Raw genomic sequence first — 22327 nt, 5'->3', positions numbered from 1 at the left:
ACAACCATACAAATGCTTTTGATGTTACAACGTACTTTATCACAAGTTTGAATAAAGTAACTGGACCCAGAAGCTCTATTTAGGCAGCGCCAATCTGCACCAGAATGCATCAATAATGAAGAAACCTGATATTCTTCCTATACAAAACGAACTACAAAATTTTATAGTACTATGATAAAATGAGATAAAAAAAATATTCCTGAGAGAAAAATATATCCTACTTAAATATTAAAAAGCAGTAGTTCTGGGGACTTCCCTGGCGGTCCAGTGGTTAAGACTCTGCACTTCCACTGTAGGGGGCAAGGGTTCGATCCCTGGTCCGGGAACTAACATTCCACATGCATGCATGTGGCGCAGCATGGCCAAAAGTAAATAAATAAATAAATAAATAAATATGCAATAGTTCTTATTTCCCCTACTAATAAACTGTGTTTGTGAGATGTACAAATTGGATTCCCTAGTTAAAACTTCAGATAAAACATTTTTAAGATAAAATATTTCACCTTAGTTTTACTAGGCCCTTTAAAAGGCACTGTAATTAGTAATTTAACATTTGAAAAGCAATTTTCTTAAAACCTTAAATTGGCTAAATTAAAAGTTGAGCTGAAATTGTTCAGAAATTTTATCACTTAAAATGCTGCTGGGGGGAGGAGTCAAGATGGTGGTGTGGGAAGACGTGGACTTAGCATCTCCCTACAACTAGGGCGCCTGCCGGCTGCTGGTGGGGAACTCTGACCCCCTAGGAGACAGGAGGAACCCCAGAGTGAACCAGTAGGACGTAGGGGGACCAAGGGGAGAGAAGTGGAGGCCAAACAAGATCAGTGCCCCTGAGGCCAGGGAGATCAGGAGAGGCAGGTAGGAGGGGCTCTCCAGGAAGAGTGGGAAGGGAGCAGAGGGCGATCACCTGGCCCACTCGGGCAGCGGAGCCTGCTGAGCTCTCAAGCCGGTTCCCCTCGTCCAAAGCTCCATCCAGGCCACGTGGGTCCTGGGGGCACAGGAGGGAGGCCGGGGAGATCAGGAGTGGAAGGCAGGAGGGGCCATCCAGGGGGAGCAGGAGAAGGGCGGAGGGCGATTGCCCCGCCCACTGGGGGCAGGGGAACCTGCTGAGCTCCCAGGCCAGTCCCCTGCCCTCCAAGGCCCTCCCTTCCACCCCCATGCAGCCACACTGGTCCTGGGGACATAGGAGGGAGGCCCAAGAGATCAGGAGAGGCAGGCGGGGGAGGCCCTCCCTGACATCAGACCAGAGGAGCAGGTGAGAGGAGAGGAGGGCGTTTGCCCTGCCCACTCGAGCCCAGGAAGGCTGCTGGGCTCCCAGGTGAGGTCCCCTGCTCTGACACCAGGGGTGGGGGGCACACCTGGGCCCCTTCTGTTCCTTGAGCCTAAGCCCCACACCCCACAGGGCCTTTTCCAGCCCTGTGGGTCCTGAGCATTGGCCCCGCCCACCACCCAAACCTCACCCTTGTTTAGGCCCTGCTCTCCATGGCCAAGGCCTTCCCCCAACCCTTTTTTTTTTTCCTTTTCCCTCATTCTCTTTTTTACTACTGCGGTACTGATGAACCTTCTGGTTGCTGATTCATCTATATTATTATTTTTACATTCTTTCTAACATATCTGTTAGTTTCCTAGTCTAATTTTATTTTTTACTTTGTTACTGTTCTCTTTTTAATTCTTCTCTTTTTTTTTTTTTTTTTTGCTGTCCCACACGACTTGCAAGATCTTGATTCATGAGCCCGGGGTCAGGCAGAAGCTCCTGCGAAGGGAGCTCCGAGTCTGAACCACTGGACTAATAGAGAACCTCAGACCCCAGGGAATATTCATCAGAGTGAGGTCTCACAGAGTTCCTCATCTCAGCACCAAGACCCAGCTCTACCCAATAACCTACCCAGCTCTACCCAATAGTGGTGGAAGCCTCAGGACAAACAACCAGTAAAACAGGAACACAATCCCACTCGTTAAAAAAAAAAAAAAAAAAAAAAGAGTTGGCAAAAAAATACGTCACAGATGAAGAAGCAAGGTAAAAACCTACAAGACCAAATAAACAAAGAGGAAATAGGCAATCTACTTGAAAAAAATTCAGAGTAATGATAGTAAAGATGATCCAGAATCTCGAAAATACAACGGAAGCCCAGATTGAAAAAATACAAGAAATGTTTAACAAAGATCTAGAAGAACAAAAGAACAAACAAACAGAGAGGAACAACACAATAAATGAAATGAAAAATACACTAGAAGGAATCAATAACAGAATAACGGAGGCAGAAGAACAAATAAGTGAGCTGGAACAAAATGACAGAAATAACTGCCAAGGAGCGGAATAAGGAAAAAAGAATGAAAAGAATTGAAGACAATCTCTGAGATCTCTGGGACGATACTAAACAGACCAACATTCAAATTATAGGCATCCCAGAAGAAGAGAACAATAAAGGGTCTGAGAAAATATTTGAAGAGATTATAGTGGAAAACTTCCCTAACATGGGAAAGGAAATAGTCACCCAAGTCCAGGAAGCACAGAGAGTCCCATACAGGATAAACCCTAGGAAAAACACACCAGGACACATATTAATCAAGCAAAAATTAAATTCAAAGAAAAAATATTAAAAGCAGCAAGGGGAAACAAAAAATAACGTACAAAGGAACCCCCATAAGGTTATCAGCTGATTTTTCAGTGGATACTCTGCAGGCCAGAAGGGAGTGGCAAGATATACTTAAAGTGATGAAAGAGAAAAACCTACAACCAAGATTACTCTACCCAGCAAGGACCTCATTCAGATTCGATGGAGAAGTCAAAAGCTTTTCAGACAAACAAAAGCTAAGAGAATTCAGCACCACCAAACCAGCTTTACAACAAATGCTAAAGAAACTTCTCTAAGCAGGAAATGGCAAAAGAAGGAAAAGACCCATAAAAAACAAACCCAAAACAATTGAGAAAATGGTAATAGGAACATACATATCGAAAATAACATTGAATGTAAATGGATTAAATGGCCCAACCAAAAGACACAGACTGGCTGAATGGATACAAAGACAAGACCCATATATATGCTGTCTACAAGAGACCCACTTCAGACCTAGGGACACATACAGACTGAAAGTGAAGGGATGGAAAAAGATATTCCATGCAAATGGAAATCAAAAGAAAGCTGGAGTAGCAACACTCCTATCAGATAAAATAGACTTTAAAATAAAGACTGTTACAAGAGATAAGGAGGGACACTACATAATGATCAAGGTATCAATCCAAGAAGAAGATATAACAATTACAAATGTTTATGCACCCAACATAGGAACACCTCAATACGTAAGGCAAATGCTAACAACCATGGAAGAAGAAATCGACAGTAATACAATAATAGTAGGGGACTTTAACACCCCGCTTACACCAGTGGACAGATCATCCAAACAGAAAATAAATAAGGAAACACAAGCTTTAAATGACACAACAGGGTTTCCCTGGTGGCGCAGTGGTTGAGAATCCGCCTGCCAATGCAGGGGACATGGGTTTGAACCCTGGTCTGGGAAGATCCCACAGGCCGCGGAGCGGCTGGGCCCGTGAGCCATAATTACTGAGCCTGCGCGTCTGGAGCCTGTGCTCCGCAACAAGAGAGGCTGCGATAGTGAGAGGCCCGCGCACCGCGATGAAGAGTGGTCTCCGCTTGCCACAACTAGAGAAAGCCCTCGCACAAAAACGAAGACCCAACACAGCCATAAATAAATAAATAAAAATTAAAAAAAAAATGACACAACAGATCAGATAGATCTAATTGATATTTATAGAACATTCCACCCAAAAGTGGCAGAATACACTTACTTCTCAAGTGCACACGGAACATTCTCTAGGATAGATCACATCTTGGGCCACAAATCAAGCCTCAGAAAATTTAAGAAAACTGAAATCGTATCAAGCTTCTTTTCTGACCACAACACTATAGGACTGTAAATCAATTACAGAAAAAAAACTGTAAAAAACACAAATACACGGAGGCTAAACAGTGCGCTACTAAATAACCAAGAGATCACTGAAGAAATCAAAGAAGAAATTTAAAAAATACGTTGAAACAAATGACAATGAAAACACGACGACCCAAAACCTATGGGACGCAGCAAAAGCAGTTCTAAGAGGGAAGTTTACAGCAATTCAATCTCACCTCAAGAAACAAGAAAAATCTCAAATAAACAATCTAACCTAACCCTACACTTAAAAGAACTAGAGAAAGAAGAACAAAGAAAACCCAAAGTCAGTAGAAGGGAAGAAATCATAAAGATCAGAGCAGAAGTAAATGAAACAGAAATGAAGAAAACAACAGCAAAGATCAATAAAACTAAAAGCTGGTTCTTTGAGAAGATAAACAAAATTGATAAACCCTTAGCCAGACTCATCAAGAAAAAAAGGGAAAGGACGCAAATAAATAAATTTAGAAATGAAAAAGGAGAAATCACACTGACACTGCAGAAGTACAAAGGACTACTACAAACAACTACATGCCAATAAAATGGACAAACATGAAGAAATGGACAAATTCTTGGAAAGGTACAATTTTCCAAGACTGAACCAGGAAGAATTAGAAAATATAAATAGACCTATCACAAGTAATGAAATTGAAACTGTGATTAAAAATCTTCCAACAAACAAAAGTCCAGGACCAGGTGGCTTCACAGGCGAATTCAATCAAACATTTAGAGAAGAGCTAACACAGATCCTTCTCAAACTCTTCCAAAAAACTGCAGAGGGAGAAACACTCCCAAATTCATTCTACAAAGCCACCATCACCCTGATACCAAAACCAGAAAAAAAAAAATCACAAAAAAAAGAAAATTACAGACCAGTATCACTGATGAACATAGATGCAAAAATCCTGAACAAAATACTAGCAAACAGAATCCAACAGCACTTTAAAAGGATCATACACCATGATCAAGTGGGATTTATCCCAGGGATGCAAGGATTCTTCAATATATGCAAATCAATCAATGTGATACACCACATTAATAAATTAAGGAATAAAAACCATATGATCATCTCAATAGATGCAGAAAAAGCTTGTGAACAAAATTCAACACCCATTTATGATAAAGACTCTCCAGAAAATGGGCATAGAGGGAACCTACCTCAACATAATAAAGACCATATATGACAAACCCACAGCAAGCATGATACTCAATGGTGAAAAACTGAAAGCATTTCCACTAGGATCAGGAACAAGACAAGGATGTCCACTCTTGTCACTCTTTTCTTTTTCTTTTTTAATTAATTAATTAATTAATTTATTTATTTTTGGCTGTGTTGGGTCTTCGTTGCTGCGTGCGGGCTTTCTCTACTTGCAGCAAGTGGGGGCTACTCTTCATTGCAGTGCACAGGCTTCTCTTGTTGTGGAGCACGGGCTCTAGGCACACGGGCTTCAGCAGTTGTGGCATGTGGGCTCAGCAGTGGTGGCTCGCAGGCTCTAGAGCACAGGCTCAGCAGTTGTGGTGCACAGGCTCAGTTGCTCCACAGCATGTGGGATCCTCCTGGACCAGGGCTCGAACCCGTGTCCCCTGCACTGGCAGGCGGATTCCCATCCACTGCGCCATCAGGGAAGTCCCTCGCCACTCTTATTCAACATAGTTTTGGAAGTCCCAGCCATGGCAATCAAGAGAAAAAGAAATAGAAGGAATACAAATTGGAAAAGAAGAAGTAAAACTGTCACTATTTGCTTATGACATGATACTATACATAGAAAATCCTAAAGGTGCCACCAGAAAACTACTAAAATTGATCACTGAATTTGGTAAGGTTGCAGGATACAAAATTAATGCACAGAAATCTCTGGCATTCCTATACACCAACAATGAAAAATCAGCAAGAGAAATTAAGGAAACACTCCCATTTACCACTCAACAAAAAGAATAAAATACCTAGGAATAAACCTGCTTAAGGAGGCCAAAGACTTGTACTCAAGAAAACTATAAAACATTGATGAAAGAAGTCAAAGATGACATAAACAGATGGAGAAATATACCATGTTCTTGGATTGGAAGAAATCAATATTGCGAAAATGACTATACTGCCCAAAGCAATCTACAGATTCAATGCAATCCCTATCAAACTACCAATGGCATTCTTCACAGAATTAGAACAAAAGAATCTTACAATTCGTATGGAAACAAAAAAGACCCCAAATAGCCAAAGCAATCTTGAGGGAAAAAAAAAAAAAAAAAAAGAAGAATCAGGCTCCCTGACTTCAACTATACCACAAAGCTACAGTAATCAAGACAGTATGGTACTGGCACAAAAAGAGAAATATACATCAATGGTACGGGATAGAATGCCCAGAGATAAATCCACGCACATATGGGCACCTAATTTATGACAAAGGAGGCAAGAACATACAATGGAGAAAAGACAGCCTCTTCAATAAGTGGTGCTGGGAAAACTGGACGACTACATGTAAAAGAATGAAATTAGAACACTCCTTAACACCATACACAAAAATAAACTCCAAATGGATTAAAGACTTAAATGTAAGACCAGACACTATAAAACTTTTAGAGGAAAACATAGGAAAAACACTCTTTGACATAAACCACAGCAAGATCTTTTCTGACCCACCTCCTAGAATAACAGAAATAAAAACAAAAATAAACAAATGGGACTTAATTAAACTTAAAAGCTTTTGCACAGCAAAGGAAACACAAACAAGACCAAAAGACAACCCTCAGAATGGGAGAAAATATTTGCAAATGAAACAACAGACAAAGGATCAATCTCCAAAATATACAAACAGCTCAAGAGTTCAATATCAAAAAAACAAACAATCCAGTTAAAACAATGGGCGGAAGACCTAAATAGACATTTCACCAAGGAAGACATACAGATGGCCAAGAGGCACATGAAGAGATGCTCAACATCACTAATTATTAGAGAAATGCAAATCAAAACTACAATGAGGTATCACCTCACGTTGGTCAGAATGGCCATTATCAAAAAAGAAAGAAACAATAAATGCTGGAAAGGATGTGGTGAAAAGGGAACCCTCCTACACTGTTGTTGGGAACGTAAACTGATACAACCACTATGGAAAACAGTATGGAGGTTCCTTAAAAAACTAAAAATAGAACTACCATATGACTCAGCAATCCCACTACTGGACATATACCCTGAGAAAACCATAATTCAAAAAGAGAAAAAACCACGGTGGGGTGGGGATGGTGGTGTGCTGAACTGGGAGATTGGGATTGACATGTATACACTGATGTGTATAAAACTGATGACTAGTAAGAACCTGCAGTATATAAAAACAAACAAACAAACAAAAAAACAACTAATACTAAACTTTCTTTGGTTTATTTGTATGGAAATATGTTAATATAAATGTTTCAGACATTACATGAAATTTCTAAAAATCTTAACAGTACATGAAATTTCTAAAAATCTTATATGTTCTGGTATAATGTTATAAGTCATAATTCTAGTTATTACTTTAAAATGTATATCTCAGAAATAACTAAATTTCCTTGTCAATTGTATTATTATGAACTTTCATCATATCTTTAACCGTGGTCATTTTTAAGTCTTCTGTCATTTACAGACAGTTCTGGGTGTACTCTGATGCTTTTGCAAAAATGTTCCTATAAAAAGGTTTCATCTTCAAGGAATTCATGGAAAAGACTCTGAAAAGTACAGGTTTCTGGTAACTGACTATACTGCTGAACTGAATGAATAAGCATTTTCAGAACTCTAATGGAAAACTGATGAATTCATAAAAGTGCTAAGAAAAGATCAAGACAAGAAAAAATTAATTACATGGGACTGAGTGAACTGATGAGGATGATTATAGTTTTTGTGACTTTGTTTGAATAAAAAAAAAAAAAATCCCACAAGGACTCAGAGGCAAAAAATATACAAATCAATTTTCACTGCAAAGTAAAGGAGCTGTTACAGTGGAGGTTTACTGGACTGAATGTCAATATTATGATATAGTATGAGTGTGTTTTGTGTTTGGTAATTGCAATCATTGTTGCTTTTGTTGTGGTCATCCATTTACAATGCTTGGTGTCAGTTTATTTATCTCTTGTAAAAATAAAATACAGTGTGTGTGTGAAAAAAACAAAAAACAAAAAAAGACATGCACCACAATGTTCACTGCAGCACTATTTACAATAGCCAGGACATGGAACCAACCTAAATGTCCATCGACAGATGAATGAATAAAGAAGATGTGGCACATATATACAATGGAATATTACTCAGCCATAAAAAGGAACAAAATTGAGTTATTTGTAGTGAGGTGAATGGACCTAGAGTCTGTCATATGGAATTAAGTAAGTCAGAAAGAGAAAAACAAATACCATATGCTAACGCATATATATGGAATCTAAAAAAAAGGGTACTGATGAACCAAATTGCAGGGCAGGAATAAAGAGGTAGACATAGAGAATGGACTTGAGGACATGGGGTGGGAGGGTGAAGCCAGAGTAGCATGGACGTATATACACTACCGAATGTAAAATAGTTGGCTGGTGGGAAGCAGCAGCATAGAACAGGGAGATCGGCTCGGTGCTCTGCGATGACCTAAGGGGTGGGATAGGGAGGGTGGGAGGGAGGCGCAAGAGGGAGGGGATATGGGGACATGTGTATGCATATGGCTGATTCGCTTTGTTGTGCAACAGAAACTAACACAGTATTGTGAAGCAATTATACTCCAATACAGATGTATTAAATAAATAAAATAAAATAAAATAATTGAAAATACCTTAAAAAAAATGCTGCTGTATTTGACTTAAAATATCAACCAAGGGTTTCCCTGGTGGCACAGTGGTTGAGAATCTGCCTGCCAATGCAGGGGACACGGGTTTGAGCCCTGGTCTAGGAAGATCCCAAATGCCGCGGAGCAACTAGGCCCGTGAGCCACAACTACTGAGCTTGCGCGTCTGGAGCTTGTGCTCCGCAACAAGAGAGGCCGCGACAGTGAGAGGCCCGCGCACCGCGACGAAGAGTGGCCCCCACTTGCCGCAACTAGAGAAAGCCTTCGCACAGAAACGAACACCCAACACAGCCAAAAATAAATAAAGAAAGAAGCTTTCATTAAAAAAAAAAAAAAAAAATCAACCAAATACCAGGGAAAAAAATTTAAACCCACAAACCAGATTCCTCTGAAAGATCTGAATGAAGATCAGTAGTCAAGACTCCACAGGATCAAATGCACAACCAATTCTACAGCAAAGCCAGATTAATGTAACACAGAAGAACAAGAGAAAAATCGAAGTCCACTTCGTGAGGCCTGCTGTATTTAAAAAACAAGGTGATAGATGCCACAGAACATTAGATTTCTAATTCCTATATTATCTCCAAAATAGGTCAGACAAAATTCTAACAAAGACCTCAATAGAAAGATACACTTTGCAGAGTGGTATCCAGAGGTGAACATTCTGTTTTCAGCTTCTCCATTAGGCTCCTGGTTCAGCACCCCATTTTGAGGGGGGAGGAGGAGCCTTTAGCCTATGCCATCCGAAAGAATGAAATGGTCTAATTTTGTTTGAGGGTTTTTTTTTATAAAAGGTACTGTTTTCATCTCAAAAGTTAAGGGAAGACAGAGAAAGGAAAGGGGAAAGAAAGTGATTTTATAGAAGATTTAGGGCAAAAAAATCCAAGGTAAATTCAGAAATATTCAGGAATCAGAAAACAGAATGTGGGAACTGTCTTCTAATACTATTAGCCAATACAGTAGTCTTTTTACAACTAACTCTTAAACTTATAGCAAAAGTGTTTGGCAATAGGTTAAGAAAAAGTTAGTAGACAAAATTAATTCCAATTCTTAAACAGCTATACAAACACCATTTTGTTTCCTCAGCAGATATATAAAACATTTTACAGATTCAGACTGTTCTTTTGTAGTATAAATTAGAAGACCAACTGTTCAAGTGCACATTCTCACTTAAAACTATTTGCCAGGTCTGATCTGGGTAAAAAAGCAATCAATTTCTGTTTACAGTCAGATGGAATAGAAATTAAGGTGGAGACAATTTATCCACACTCCTTTATTGCCCTGCTTTATTACTAGTTTTTTAATATATTTGGTGTTCATAAGACTCCACTGAGACTGTGCAGGGCAAGAGAAAAAATAAAACTAAAACCAGACAGTAGGGCTTCCCTGGTGGTGCAGTGGTTGAGAATCTGCCCGCCAATGCAGGGGACACGGGTTTGAGCCCTGGTCTGGGAAGATCCCACATGCCACGGAGCAACTAGGCCCGTGAGCCACAACTACTGAGCCTGCGCGTCTGGAGCTTGTGCTCTGCAACAAGAGAGGCCGCGATAGTGAGAGGCCTGCGCACTGCGATGAAGAGTGGCCCCCACTTGCCGCAACTAGAGAAAGCCCTCGCACAGAAACGAAGACCCAACACAGCCATAAATAAATAAATAAATAAACAAATAAAAATTTAAAAAAAAAATTAAAAAAAAAATCAGACAGTAACTGGGTATACTTGCATTAGACAATATTACCAAGTAAACTGTCTTCCTGAAAATGTCCTGGACTTGTCTGAATTACCTACTAGGGAGTTCAGGAATGCTACCTTTTTTATTGGCACAAAAATAGACATATAGATCAATGGAACAGTATAGAGAGCCCAGAAATAAACCCACACATCTACCGTCAATTAATCTTCAACAAAGGAGGCAAGAATATACAATGGAGAAAAGACAGTCTCCTCAGCAAGTGGTACTGGGAAAGCTGGACAGCTGCATGTAAATCAGTGAAGTTAGAACACTCCCTCACACCATACACAAAAATAAACTCAAAATGGCTCATAGACTTAAATACAAGACATGACACCATAAAACTCCTAGAAGAGAACACAGGACAAACATTCTCTGATATAAATTGTAGCAATGCTTTCTTAGGTCAGTCTCCCAAGGCAATAAATAAAAGCAAAAATAAACAAACGGAACCTCATCAAACCTATAAGCTTCTGCACAGCAAAGGAAATCATAAACAAAATGAAAAGACAACCCACAGAATTGGAGAAAATATTTGCAAATGATGAGACGGACAAAGGCTTAATTTCCAAAATATACAAACAACTCAGTATCAAAAAAACAAACAACCTAATCAAAAAATGGGCAGAAGACCTAAACAGACATTTCCCCAAAGAAGACATACAGATGGCCAACAGCATATGAAAAGATGCTGAACATCACTAATTATTAGAGAAATGCAAATCAAAACTACCACTTCACACTGGTCAGAATGGCCATCATCAAAAAGTCTGCAAATAATAAATGCTGGAGAGGGTATGGAGAAAAGGGAACCCTCCTATACTGTTGATGGGAATGTAAGCTGGTGCAGCCAGTATGGAGAACAGTATGGAGGTTCCTTGAAAAACTAAAAATAGAAGAGTTATAAACATGAAGAATATAGCAGATAATTTCTGTATGCTCTAAAAACATATAGAGATAAAATTTTAATAAATGAAAGCATATATATATTTTTTTAAAATATTTATTTATTTAAGGTCTTAGTTGCAGCACACAGGATCTTTTTTTTTTTTTTTAATGGGAATTATTTATTTATTTATTTTTGGCTGTGTTGGGTCTTCGTTTCTGCGCGAGGGCCCTCTCCAGTCGCGGCAAGCGGGGGCCACTCCTCATCGCGGTGCGCGGGCCTCTCACCATTGCGGCCCCTCTTTTCGCGGAGCACAGGCTCCAGACGCGCAGGCTCAGCAACCGTGGCTCACGGGCCCAGTCGCTCCGCGGCATGCGGGATCCTCCCAGACCAGGGCTCGAACCCGTGTCCCCTGCATTGGCAGGCGGACTCTCAACCACTGCGCCACCAGGGAAGCCCGAAAGCATATATTTTAATAAACATGCAATACTTCCCTATTATGCACCTCAAACTACTGTTTAGGTTTCCATCACCTGTTCCACCATACCTGTTTAATTTTTTTAATCTCAATAAACTCTGTGCCACCTCCATACTGGCCTCAATAAATGCTGATGGATCTCCACTTACTATTTGGCCCCGGCATGGACATACATCCTTCTCTAACTAGCCCACAGCAAGGTTGAGGCAGTAAACTTTCTAATGGTACAGTTTTAACAGAAGACAATATTAGAACATGGACTTACTTAGAAAAGCTACTCCCAAAGCCCACAGGCCCAAGACAACCCCCTGACAGGGCTTTCCTGCTCAGCTTCCTGGACAGCCCCCAGCCACAAGACTACCTGCCTATCTATCACCCCACCTGCCTGCCTACCACAGGGCCTATCCTACCTCCTGCCCAAAGGGCAGGCTGTCGATCCCAATCACTTCTCCAGCTTTAGAGCTGCCTGCCTGTCCAATGTTAGCACCTCCTGACCATGTATAGAACCTACTGCACTCCTTGCTCCAAGAATGTGCCTACTCAGCTGCAAGGCTGTGGCCAGCCCCGCCATACTAGAGAACCACCCAGGAATGAATCTGGAACACAGAATCTAAGGATTCTCAGGCCATATCCTGCTCTGGGATCTGCCTCTTCCTTAGATGACTGACATGGCATTCCTAATGTCATGCCCTTCAGAAAAGATCCCTCTTTGTTACTCATAGGACCCCACCCTATCAGACATACAGGATGACCACATGAAAACAAAACAGTGCAACACCAGAATAAAATAATCTGTACAGTTTTATTTCTCACTGCTCTCTAATCACACATTCACAACCCGACTTCCTCCAACTACTACAACATACACAATTTTTCATGTCTCTGAACTCCATTTGGGATTCAATGCCACCAATTTCAACTTCCCATTTTTCCTGAATTCTTTCACATGCTTTGGTATCTCCAACTCTGAAAATGTCTAGAGCAGAGCTTCTTAACATGGAGTACTTGAACGCCCTAGGAAACAGTGAACACCACGGAATTAAATGTAGACGTCTCTGTGTATGCATTTTGTGTAGGGTGAGGGTATACAGCGTCCCTAAGTTCTCAAAAGGGACCCAAAATATATTAGGTCTTGAATTTCTCTGTACTGTCTATAGCAATTAGCATAGCAATGAATACATTACAGAGCTCAGTAAGCATTTGCTGCCTGGCTGCAGACATAAGACCACTTATGGCTTTCTTGTTCTTTGCACGAAACTGCTTCTTTAAAAGCATATGAAGGCCCTAATTTCATTCATTCAAAAGACATTTATTGGGACTTCCCTGGTGGCGCAGTGGATAAGAATCCGCCTGCCAATGCAGGGGACACGGGTTCGATCCCTGGTCCAGGAAGATCCCACATGCTGCGGAGCAACTAAGCCCGTGCACCATAACTACAGAAGCCCATGTGCCACGACTACTGAAGCCTGCGTGCCTAGAGCCCGTGCTCCACAACAAGAGAAGCCACCGCAATGAGAAGCCCGTACACGGCCAACAAAGAGTAGCCCCCTCTCGCCACAATCAGAGAAAGCCTGCACGCAGCAACGAAGACCCAATGCAGCCCAAAAAAAAAAAAAAAAAAAAAAGACATTTATATTGAGAGCATATTGTGTGACAAAACACCATACTAGGCTCCAAGGATGAAAAAAATACAGTATCCGTCACAAAGAACTCATAATGGGGGAGACAGAAACATCTAATTATAATACAACATGGTATAAGGGCAATGATGGAGAGGAGGCTTCTATGTGATAGCTGATATTATGAGAGTATATAAGCGACTGACATGTGGGTAAGAGCACTGGGCAAAGAAAGAAAGGGAGTTCCCTGGTGGTCTAGTAGTTAGGATTCGGCACTTTCACTGCCATGGCCCGGGTTTAATCCCTAGTCAGGGAACTAAGATCCTGCAAGCCGCGAGGCGTGGCAAAAATAAAAAAATAAAATAAAAAAAAAAAAAAAGAAAGAAAATAAATAAATAAAGTTGTTAAAGAGACTAAACCTTAAAAGCTCATGTCAGGGAATTCCCTGGTGGTGCACTGGTTAGGACTGTGCTCTTCCACTGCAGGGGGCACAGGTTTGATCCCTGGTCGGGGAACTAAGATCCCGAATGTCACGCAGCATGGCCAAAACAAACAAACAAACAAAAAAAAAAGGGGTGGGAAAAAGTGAGACAGAGACACTCAAGCAAATAATTACAATTAAAAAAATTATTAAAAAAAAAAAAGTTCGGGCTTCCCTGGTGGCACAGTGATTGAGAATCTGCCTGCCAATGCAGGGGACACGGGTTCGAGCCCTGGTCTAGGAAGATCCCACATGCCGCGGAGCAACTGGGCCCGTGAGCCACAATTACTGAGCCTGCGCGTCTGGAGCCTGTGCTCTGCAAGAAGAGAGGCCGCGATAGTGAGAGGCCCACGCACCGTGATGAAGAGTGGCCCCTGCTTGCCACAACTGGAGAAAGCCCTCGCACAGAAACGAAGACCCAACACAGCCATAAATAAATAAAAATTAAAAAAAAATTTTTTTTTAAAAGTAAAAAGAAAAAGTTCATGTCATAAGAAAAGAAAGAAAAAAAGAAACACTAGGGGAACACAAACACATTGAAGGGCAGTGTGACAGAAATGAAGCCCAAGAATAAAGCAGGAAAGAACTGATTAATAAGACCCATGAAAAACAGAGGAGCAACTTCTAAAGGAGGGCGAAATCAACCGTGTCAAATGCAGCAGTAAAGACTGAAACAGTCCAAAAGATCTAGCAACTAGAGGTTACTGGTAGCCTCAGAAGTTTCCAAGTTGTGAGCATAAAAGGCAGACTACTCCTCATGGGAGGAGTCAGTAGAAAATGCGAGTTAAGAAGTCTGGATAAGAAAGGAATACAGAACAGTAATTACAAGAATTCAAGATAAAAAGCGATCCTTTTTAGGATGAGAAGGACTTCAACCGGTTGTCAGGCTAAAGGGAAAGAGTAAGTGGAAAGGAAGAGGTTGAAGAGTCTGGACACAGAGAGGTGACATAAAAGAGCAAGAACCCAGGAATGGTAAAATGGACAGAGTCAAGGGCATGACTGGAGAAGCTGGGATTAAACAGGAAGTGAGATATCTCCTCTACTAAAGCCAAAGGAAAGAGAACAATGATGGCAAGGGGGAAGAGAAATCTGTAGATGGGGGAGGGGACAGACAGTTGATGATAGAGAGCATTCCCAATAACCAATTTTCTCATGTACGGTTTTTCACTTACTGTGACAAAGGAGCTGGCAAGCAAAAGTGATTCTGAAGACTAAATCTAACTTGAAATAAGGAATTAGATGAAATTACACTGTACTAGGTGAATCTAGAGTCAAAGGATGAGTGTTGAGACAAAATATGTTCTGTGTTATTTCACTAAAGCTGGTACAATATGTATTTTTGAACAACCATAACAGCTGAAATGCAGTAGGGAAAATAATCTAGGTCTAGACTTGGCAAACTTTTCCTATAAAGGGCCAGATGGTAAACATTTTTTGGCTTTGAAAGCCATATAGTCTCTATTACAACTATTCAACTCTATCGCTGTAGCATTAAAGCAGCCACAGACAATGCAAAAATGAATGGGCATAACTGTGTTTCAACAAAACTTTATTTATTGATGAGTCGATTTGGTCCACAGGCTTTAAGTCTGCTGATCTCTGTTCTACAGGCTGAGAATAGTACAAAGGAAATGAAGCAGTAGAAAGAAGCATGAGAGAGAATGGAATAAGGAAGTACAAAAGAAGAGAAGCCACAGAACTAAAATACAGTTGAGTTGGGGTATGAAATCAAAGAGCAAAATATGAATAAAGGAGCAATAGGAAGAGCAGAAAGAGAATAAAGGAAAAAAGGAGATGAGAAAGGGAAGTTGGAAGGAGACAGAAAACCAAGTAAAAATTGAGTAGCGACAATATGCCAATTCCAAGGTAGACAGACACAAAGGCAGCTGAATGCCCTAAAAAATAGGTGGCAAAATGAAAAGGGGAAAATGAGAGCATCCCAGATCTGTCTGCACTGGAATTCAAATAAAAGATAAAACACACACTAATTTTCCAGTGATAATCTGATGGTCTCTTCTAATTACACATGTGCAAAATGAACCCACGGCTTGCAAGATGTAAAGCTACTTTTCACTGTGCCCATAAATCAAACTGGTATGTGTACAACATTCAAGAGGTCAGATGAAACTTATTCACCATATCCTAAGATATCAATTATTTCTACGCCTATTATTCATTTGCATATGTATATGAATGACTTTTAAACCTTATTAAAATCAATGAAGTTAGCATTAAAAACTTAAAAGCCACATTGACCTTACTAACTCTAAGAAGTTTTCCCCAAAAGAAAGCCAAACATTTAAAAAGGAAAAGGGGGCTTCCCTGGTGGCACAGTGGTTGAGAATCTGCCTGCCAATGCAGGGGACACAGGTTCGAGCCCTGGTCTGGGAGGATCCCACATGCCGCGGAGCAACTAGGCCCGTGAGCCACAATTACTGAGCCTGCGCGTCTGGAGCCTGTGCTCCGCAACAAGAGAGGCCGCGATAGTGAGAGGCCCGCGCACCGCGATGAAGAGTGGCCCTCCTTGCCGCAACTACAGAAAGCCCTCGCACAGAAACGAAGACCCAACACAGCCAAAAATAAAAAAAAATTTTTTTTAAAGACTTTAAAAAAAAAAAAAAAGGAAAAGAATTTTTGAACAATATAATAATCTGCATATTTATACTGCATGAGAATTTTGTTTTTTACTTTTGGCTTTATTTGTGGGGAAATCCTTTAAGGTAAATCCAGATTAATTCTGAACCAGCTCAGCTAAACAATAAATTAGACCACATAATTTATGTCACTATAGGACAACGTTTAAGAACATGACTTGGAGTTAGAGAGCATCTGGGTTTGTGTCCTCACTTTATCAAGTTAATTAATCATGTCTCAGTTCCCTCACCTACAACATGTGGATAATAATCACACCCATTTCAGAAAGAAGTTGTGATGATTAAATGAAAAAATGCACATAAAATGCTTAGCACAGAGTCCAACACATAGAATAGACACTTGATTTTAGTTACGTATAATCAACTTAAGATTTTGACAGTACTATTACAGAATAGAATTATAAGATAAAAGCTCAGAAAGGAAACAAATTTCCCTCTTCTTTTAGGAAGCTACGATGTAATATTAGTTTTTTTGTTCTTATCACTCATTCACTTCCATTAATCCTTAAAAAAAAAAAAACCTCAATCCATCTACCCATTTAAAACGTAGCAAAGTGGTATCAAACTGATACCAGTGGGGACTATTCAAGATAATCTACAATTCTGAGACAGAAAGGGCACTGTGAGGTAAGGAAAGAAAGTACAAATCCTCACGACCTCCAGAACAGAGCCATTCTTAGGATCTTATCGTATGCAACTCATGGCTCACATGCCTGACTACACCTCAGAATCAAATACTCAGTGCCTCACCCAGGCTAATTACAATGAAATCAGAATCTCCAAAAGTGAGAACTAGGCAATTTTTAAAACCCATGGAGACTAAAATGTGAAACCAGCACTAAGAATCACTAGTTAAATCCTACCTTCCTTTACTCAAGGAGACTAGAAATCTGAGTATGTGTTTAACACAAAATAATATAAATCTAAAAGCAGTACTAAGTGCCTTAATTTTCACAATAAATCATGCCAATTAATTACTCTAAAAAATATTTCTCTATAGTATCTCCAAAATAATACTTTTATAGAGGCAACTTCTGCCAGGATAGTGTTAAGAATCAGGATTAAGAGAACTGAAATTCTAAACACATGACTTAATACTATTTTCAGGATACTATGCACTGGACAGAATTGTATAATTCACTAAACCACTACAGTCTTTAAATAAAATACCTGAAATTACTCCACTACTAGATGTCCTCATCAAAAAAACTATTTATGTACATAGTAAAATACATTCATCCCCTTATGAGTGTACTGAACGCTGTCAAAGCTGTTGCTCTGATTTGTATTTTCTTGGCTTTCTACAATAAACACAAATTACCTGAGAAATAAAGGCATAATAAAATAATAAACAAAATAAAGTAAAAATTTAAAGACATAAATGTTTAAGAGGATCAATGAATGGGATGGATACTATACACGTCTTCAAGTAATACTTACCTTTCCAAACTTGGGAAATGCCAATTCCCTTTAAGAACAAAAACCAAAGCATACTGTGAATGGCTTTTAGCTAAATGGCCTGGTACCCAATAGACCAGGGAACATCTGTTGCTGTTGTTGCCAATACTTTTTCCAGAGTGCTAAGTGATAAATTCAACTAAAATTTTATTTTTCCTTTTGACTTATGATCCAAGTCACTTTTTAAATTTAAAACAGTGAAATACTTCAATAGTGTAAGTATAAATATAAATAATTTTGTGCTCCTGGACATAAACATAATCAACTCCAAAGGCAGTCACTAAAAAAAGACTTGTTTCCGTGTACGGGCCACTGAAGGACTCTTAGACAAAGAGTTGTGAATCAAAGACACAGACAATTAGGAAAATACAAGATCAGAACAGTGCTTTCATCAGCAATGCAAAAGCAGTTTCAGAGTACCTAGCCTGGCTAGCTTCTGAAAAAGCAATCTAACTAAAGGTGAAAACCTTATTAAGAGGTCCAAGAGAAAGGCTTTAACTTTCTGGAGGCTTGTAATTTCTAAATAACAGCATAGAAGAATCAGTGCAACAATGAAAACAACTGTTGGTATAGACTGAATAATGAAAATCAAAAACTGCTGTTATAATTTACAATACAAATGACTACAGAATTTGAACCCCACCCCCAAAAAAATCATTTGAGAATTTTAGAACCAATTTCAAAATTACTCAGGAGAGCCTTTCAATGTGGTATTGAACACTCAATACTGCAGAATATGCTCTCCAAATGAGTAACAGCAATGCCCATATTTTCCTCCTCAACAGACACCTGAAACAGACTAAATTTTAACATAACTACATCACTGCTTTTATACTCTTAAAACATAGTCCCATACTCTGAATGTTTCTTCCAGTATACGTGTTCTACTTCCTTACGTTTTTCAACTTCATTAGACAATCATTTTCTATCCATAGCTCTCTGCCCTTCTCCCTTAGCCCTGTGCTTTGATTTCTTTACAAATTAAAAAACTAAAGTATTTATAGAACAACAAGCATAGTAAAACTATAAGTATTATTTATAAACATTATAAAACTAAAAACGTATAAGCTAAAACACTGTAAGTCAAATGGGACAAGAAATTTTTAGTTGAGTATAATCAGTAGCATTCTTGATCATAAATCTTTAGAAAATTCTTTACAAACTGTTTTTTAATAGAATACAAACTCTCATTATTTATCCTACCAAAAGTACCAAGGAATCTTCCCCCGAGGTTTTAAATATTTTCCAGCAAAAGTGCATTAATATTTCCATTTGTCTTAATCGAAAAAGCCCTTATTTCTTAAAAAAAAAAAAAGAAAGAAAAAGACAAAAGAAAAGTCTGTATGATCAGTGCAGAGAGTCTTTGCCTGAATATATCTAATAAACCATAAAGCATATTTAGGAAATCAAAACTCACCTCTTCTTGCATAACTGGAGTCCATATCTTTAAACTGTACCACAACAAAATCTGAACACTTGAACAAAATACTCTCCATTATTTCTTCACGCTTTGGCCCCGAACTGGATTCTGTACTTTTCTCATGCGCAGCATCAAGTACCAAATCACACTAGAAAGAATAACATAAGTAAATATTCAAAACATTTATAAAATAAAATCTGACATGAATTCTTTAGCACATCAAGGTACTATTTCTTATATGCCTTTGGTAAAAAATTATCTCAAGAGATCCTTATAATCATACCTTTTTCTCAGAAATATGATCTACTATCTATTCCAATATTCAAAAATCCTCTCATCTTAAAGTTGGTCTTTACTACCATGGTCTGTCTTAAGCACAATAGTGGTAAAGAGGAAAACAATGAAACGCCAGATCACTCTTCTAGTCCATAATACTTGCAAAGACAAAAAATATTTTAATAAGCAAAAAGAGCAAGAAGTCTTTTTGAATACACAAACCCGTCTATAAAGTAATCAGTACTTGAAACTGAAGAGCGAAATCATTCAAAGTGGTTTTAAAAAGCACATTAAAGGTAAAGTACTAAGCATGAAAATGTGACAAACATACCTGCCTCACAACTATAAACTGCTAAATCAGAAACTAATAAACACTACAAGGAAGTCACACAAACATATACAGTAGTTGATGAGTCAAGGGGTTTTACACTTAAAACAAAGAAAAAAAGTAAAAATTACCTTAGGACTGTATGTTTTAAAAACTCCTTCATATATACCTCCGTTTTTCACTTGTACTTCACATTTGGATCCCTAAAAACATACAATTAATTTATCAAAGAAACACTGTGCTATGCAGTCATGGGGGATAACTGCTTTCATTTTACTTTTTAATAGCTTCATTCAACATATTAGGTAACCACTGACAGAATAAAAAATTTTTAAAACATTAATACACCAAATTCTCAAAATTCTTCAGGAGGCCTTGCTCAGAGTCTGCAGTATAAGTTTAAGTAGTGAAATTTAGTATTTTTGGCTCCAGTTTTATTAAGTGACAAAATAATGCACTAAAGACAATCAACTAGTAACATTATTTCGTACACAGCAGGGTTAACAAGAACGCCTTTATAGTGAGTTGCAATGGCTTGAATAGAGTTCTCATCTGTTTTCTAAATCATCCTGATTAAACATGACCTAAGAAATGTTACTTTGAGAATCATTCACATTTTAACTTCATGAAATTATTTTATTCCACTCACAAGGCAGTTTCTCCCCAATACTCTGATAACTTACAACAACTGATGTAAGTATATGAACCATCCTCATATTTGCATAGATTCCATCAAAAGAAATCTGGAATATTAAGAAAAAACATTATTGGAACTCATTATTTATCTTTGTATATATATTAAAGTTAACACTTCTTTTGTTACAAAACATTTACTTAGGTTTATAATACCTTACACTCATTAAAGGGAGATTTGGTTTACTACAATCTTTTGCCTCCTTATGGAGTGTAAGTTTTCAAAAGTGAAATCAGTCATAACAACTAACAATGTTTTGACTATACATGATACAAAAAAGCAAAAGTGAACTTCCATATATGAGGAAAGACAAAACCACAGGAACAGAAGACAGGTCAATGACTGGAGTAGGATTCACTACAAACTGGCATGAGGGATTTCTGGAGGTGATAAACTGTTCTATTACCTTGACTGTGATGGTGGTTACACAATTGTATACATCAAAACTCACAGAACTGTACACTAAATAGGGTTAAATATACCTTAAAAAATAAATGGGGTAGGGACTGCCCTGGTGGCTCAGTGGTTGGGAATCCACCTGTCAATGCAGGGGATACAGGTTCCAGCCCTGGTCCGGGAGGATCCCACATATCACGGAACAACTAAGCCCATGCGCCACAACTACTGAGCCTGAGCTCTAGAGCAACAAGACACAACTACTGAAGCCTGCACGCCTACAGCCCGTGCTCCGTAACAAGAGAAGCCACTGCAATGAGAAGCCTGTGCACCGCAATGAAGACCTAATGCAGCCATAAATCAATCAATCAATCCTATGCTTAAAAAAAAAAAATAAAACAAATGGGGTGGAAGGGGAACCTCTGTAGAAGACCCTTGACTATCTTCTCTTAGCATATCTGAATCAGTGATATTGCTCTAAGGTATAATAAACCACATCACTCCTTATTACACACTACATAAGCATGTGTCCTGATTCTGAAGAAGAAAATCTGTCCACAATAAAGGCGAAGTCTCAAAAAATAGTGACAACTTCTCATTTATATTTCTTGCATCTTGTGGAACTTGCACATTCTGTCCTTTGTGCCCAGTTTAATTTCACTGATAAAGTTCCAAAACTTAAAACCAGAAGGCCCTTTTCCAGGGAGAAAAATGAATAAAAGATAGCACATTATTTCAAAAACAAAACCCCAAAGTTTTGAAAACTCCAGTCCTAGTGTTCCATTTATCTCATTAATCATTTATATTTGCCTTTAGTCATTTATAAAAGAACAAATGAGTTGTTATTATTAAGCATGAAAAATAAAAATATAATTTACAGATAATTCTGCATTTTACACATGGAGTCACCATTAAAAAACTAACCGATAGGACTTCCCTGGTGGCAGGTGGAAGTCCTAAGAATCCGCCTGCCAATGCAGGGGACACGGGTTCGAGCCCTGGTCCGGGAAGATCCCACATGCCACGGAGCAACTAAGCCCATGTGCCACAACTACTGAGCCTGCACTCTAGAGCCTGCAAGCCACAACTACTGAGCCCACACGCTGCAACTACTGAAGCCCGTGCGCCTAGAGCCCGTGCTCCGCAACAAGAGAAGCCACCACCAC

The 22327-nt window shown here is 39.1% G+C and overlaps 1 protein-coding gene across 17 annotated transcripts in view; it reads right to left on the bottom strand.

Moving 5' to 3' along the window:
* ATXN2 (ataxin 2) overlaps positions 1-22327 on the bottom strand; it is a 132691-nt gene that overhangs the window by 77429 nt on the left and 32935 nt on the right. For all 17 annotated transcript variants that reach the window (XR_014251681.1, XR_014251682.1, XR_014251683.1 and 14 more), the window contains exons 3-5: positions 20755-20814; positions 20203-20274; positions 19465-19615 (exon numbers count right to left, since the gene is read on the bottom strand). Coding sequence is in view for 9 of the 17 variants with exons in the window: in XM_082416756.1 (XP_082272882.1) it covers positions 19465-19615; positions 20203-20274; positions 20755-20814 (283 nt within the window). In the remaining 8 variants the exon portion in view is untranslated. The remainder of the gene's footprint in view (positions 1-19464; positions 19616-20202; positions 20275-20754; positions 20815-22327) is intronic.

This window comes from Balaenoptera physalus, assembly GCF_965194825.1.
Source record: "Balaenoptera physalus genome assembly, chromosome: 12".
Classification (NCBI taxonomy): domain Eukaryota; kingdom Metazoa; phylum Chordata; class Mammalia; order Artiodactyla; family Balaenopteridae; genus Balaenoptera; species Balaenoptera physalus.
This window is presented reverse-complemented; position numbering and strand designations above follow the sequence as displayed.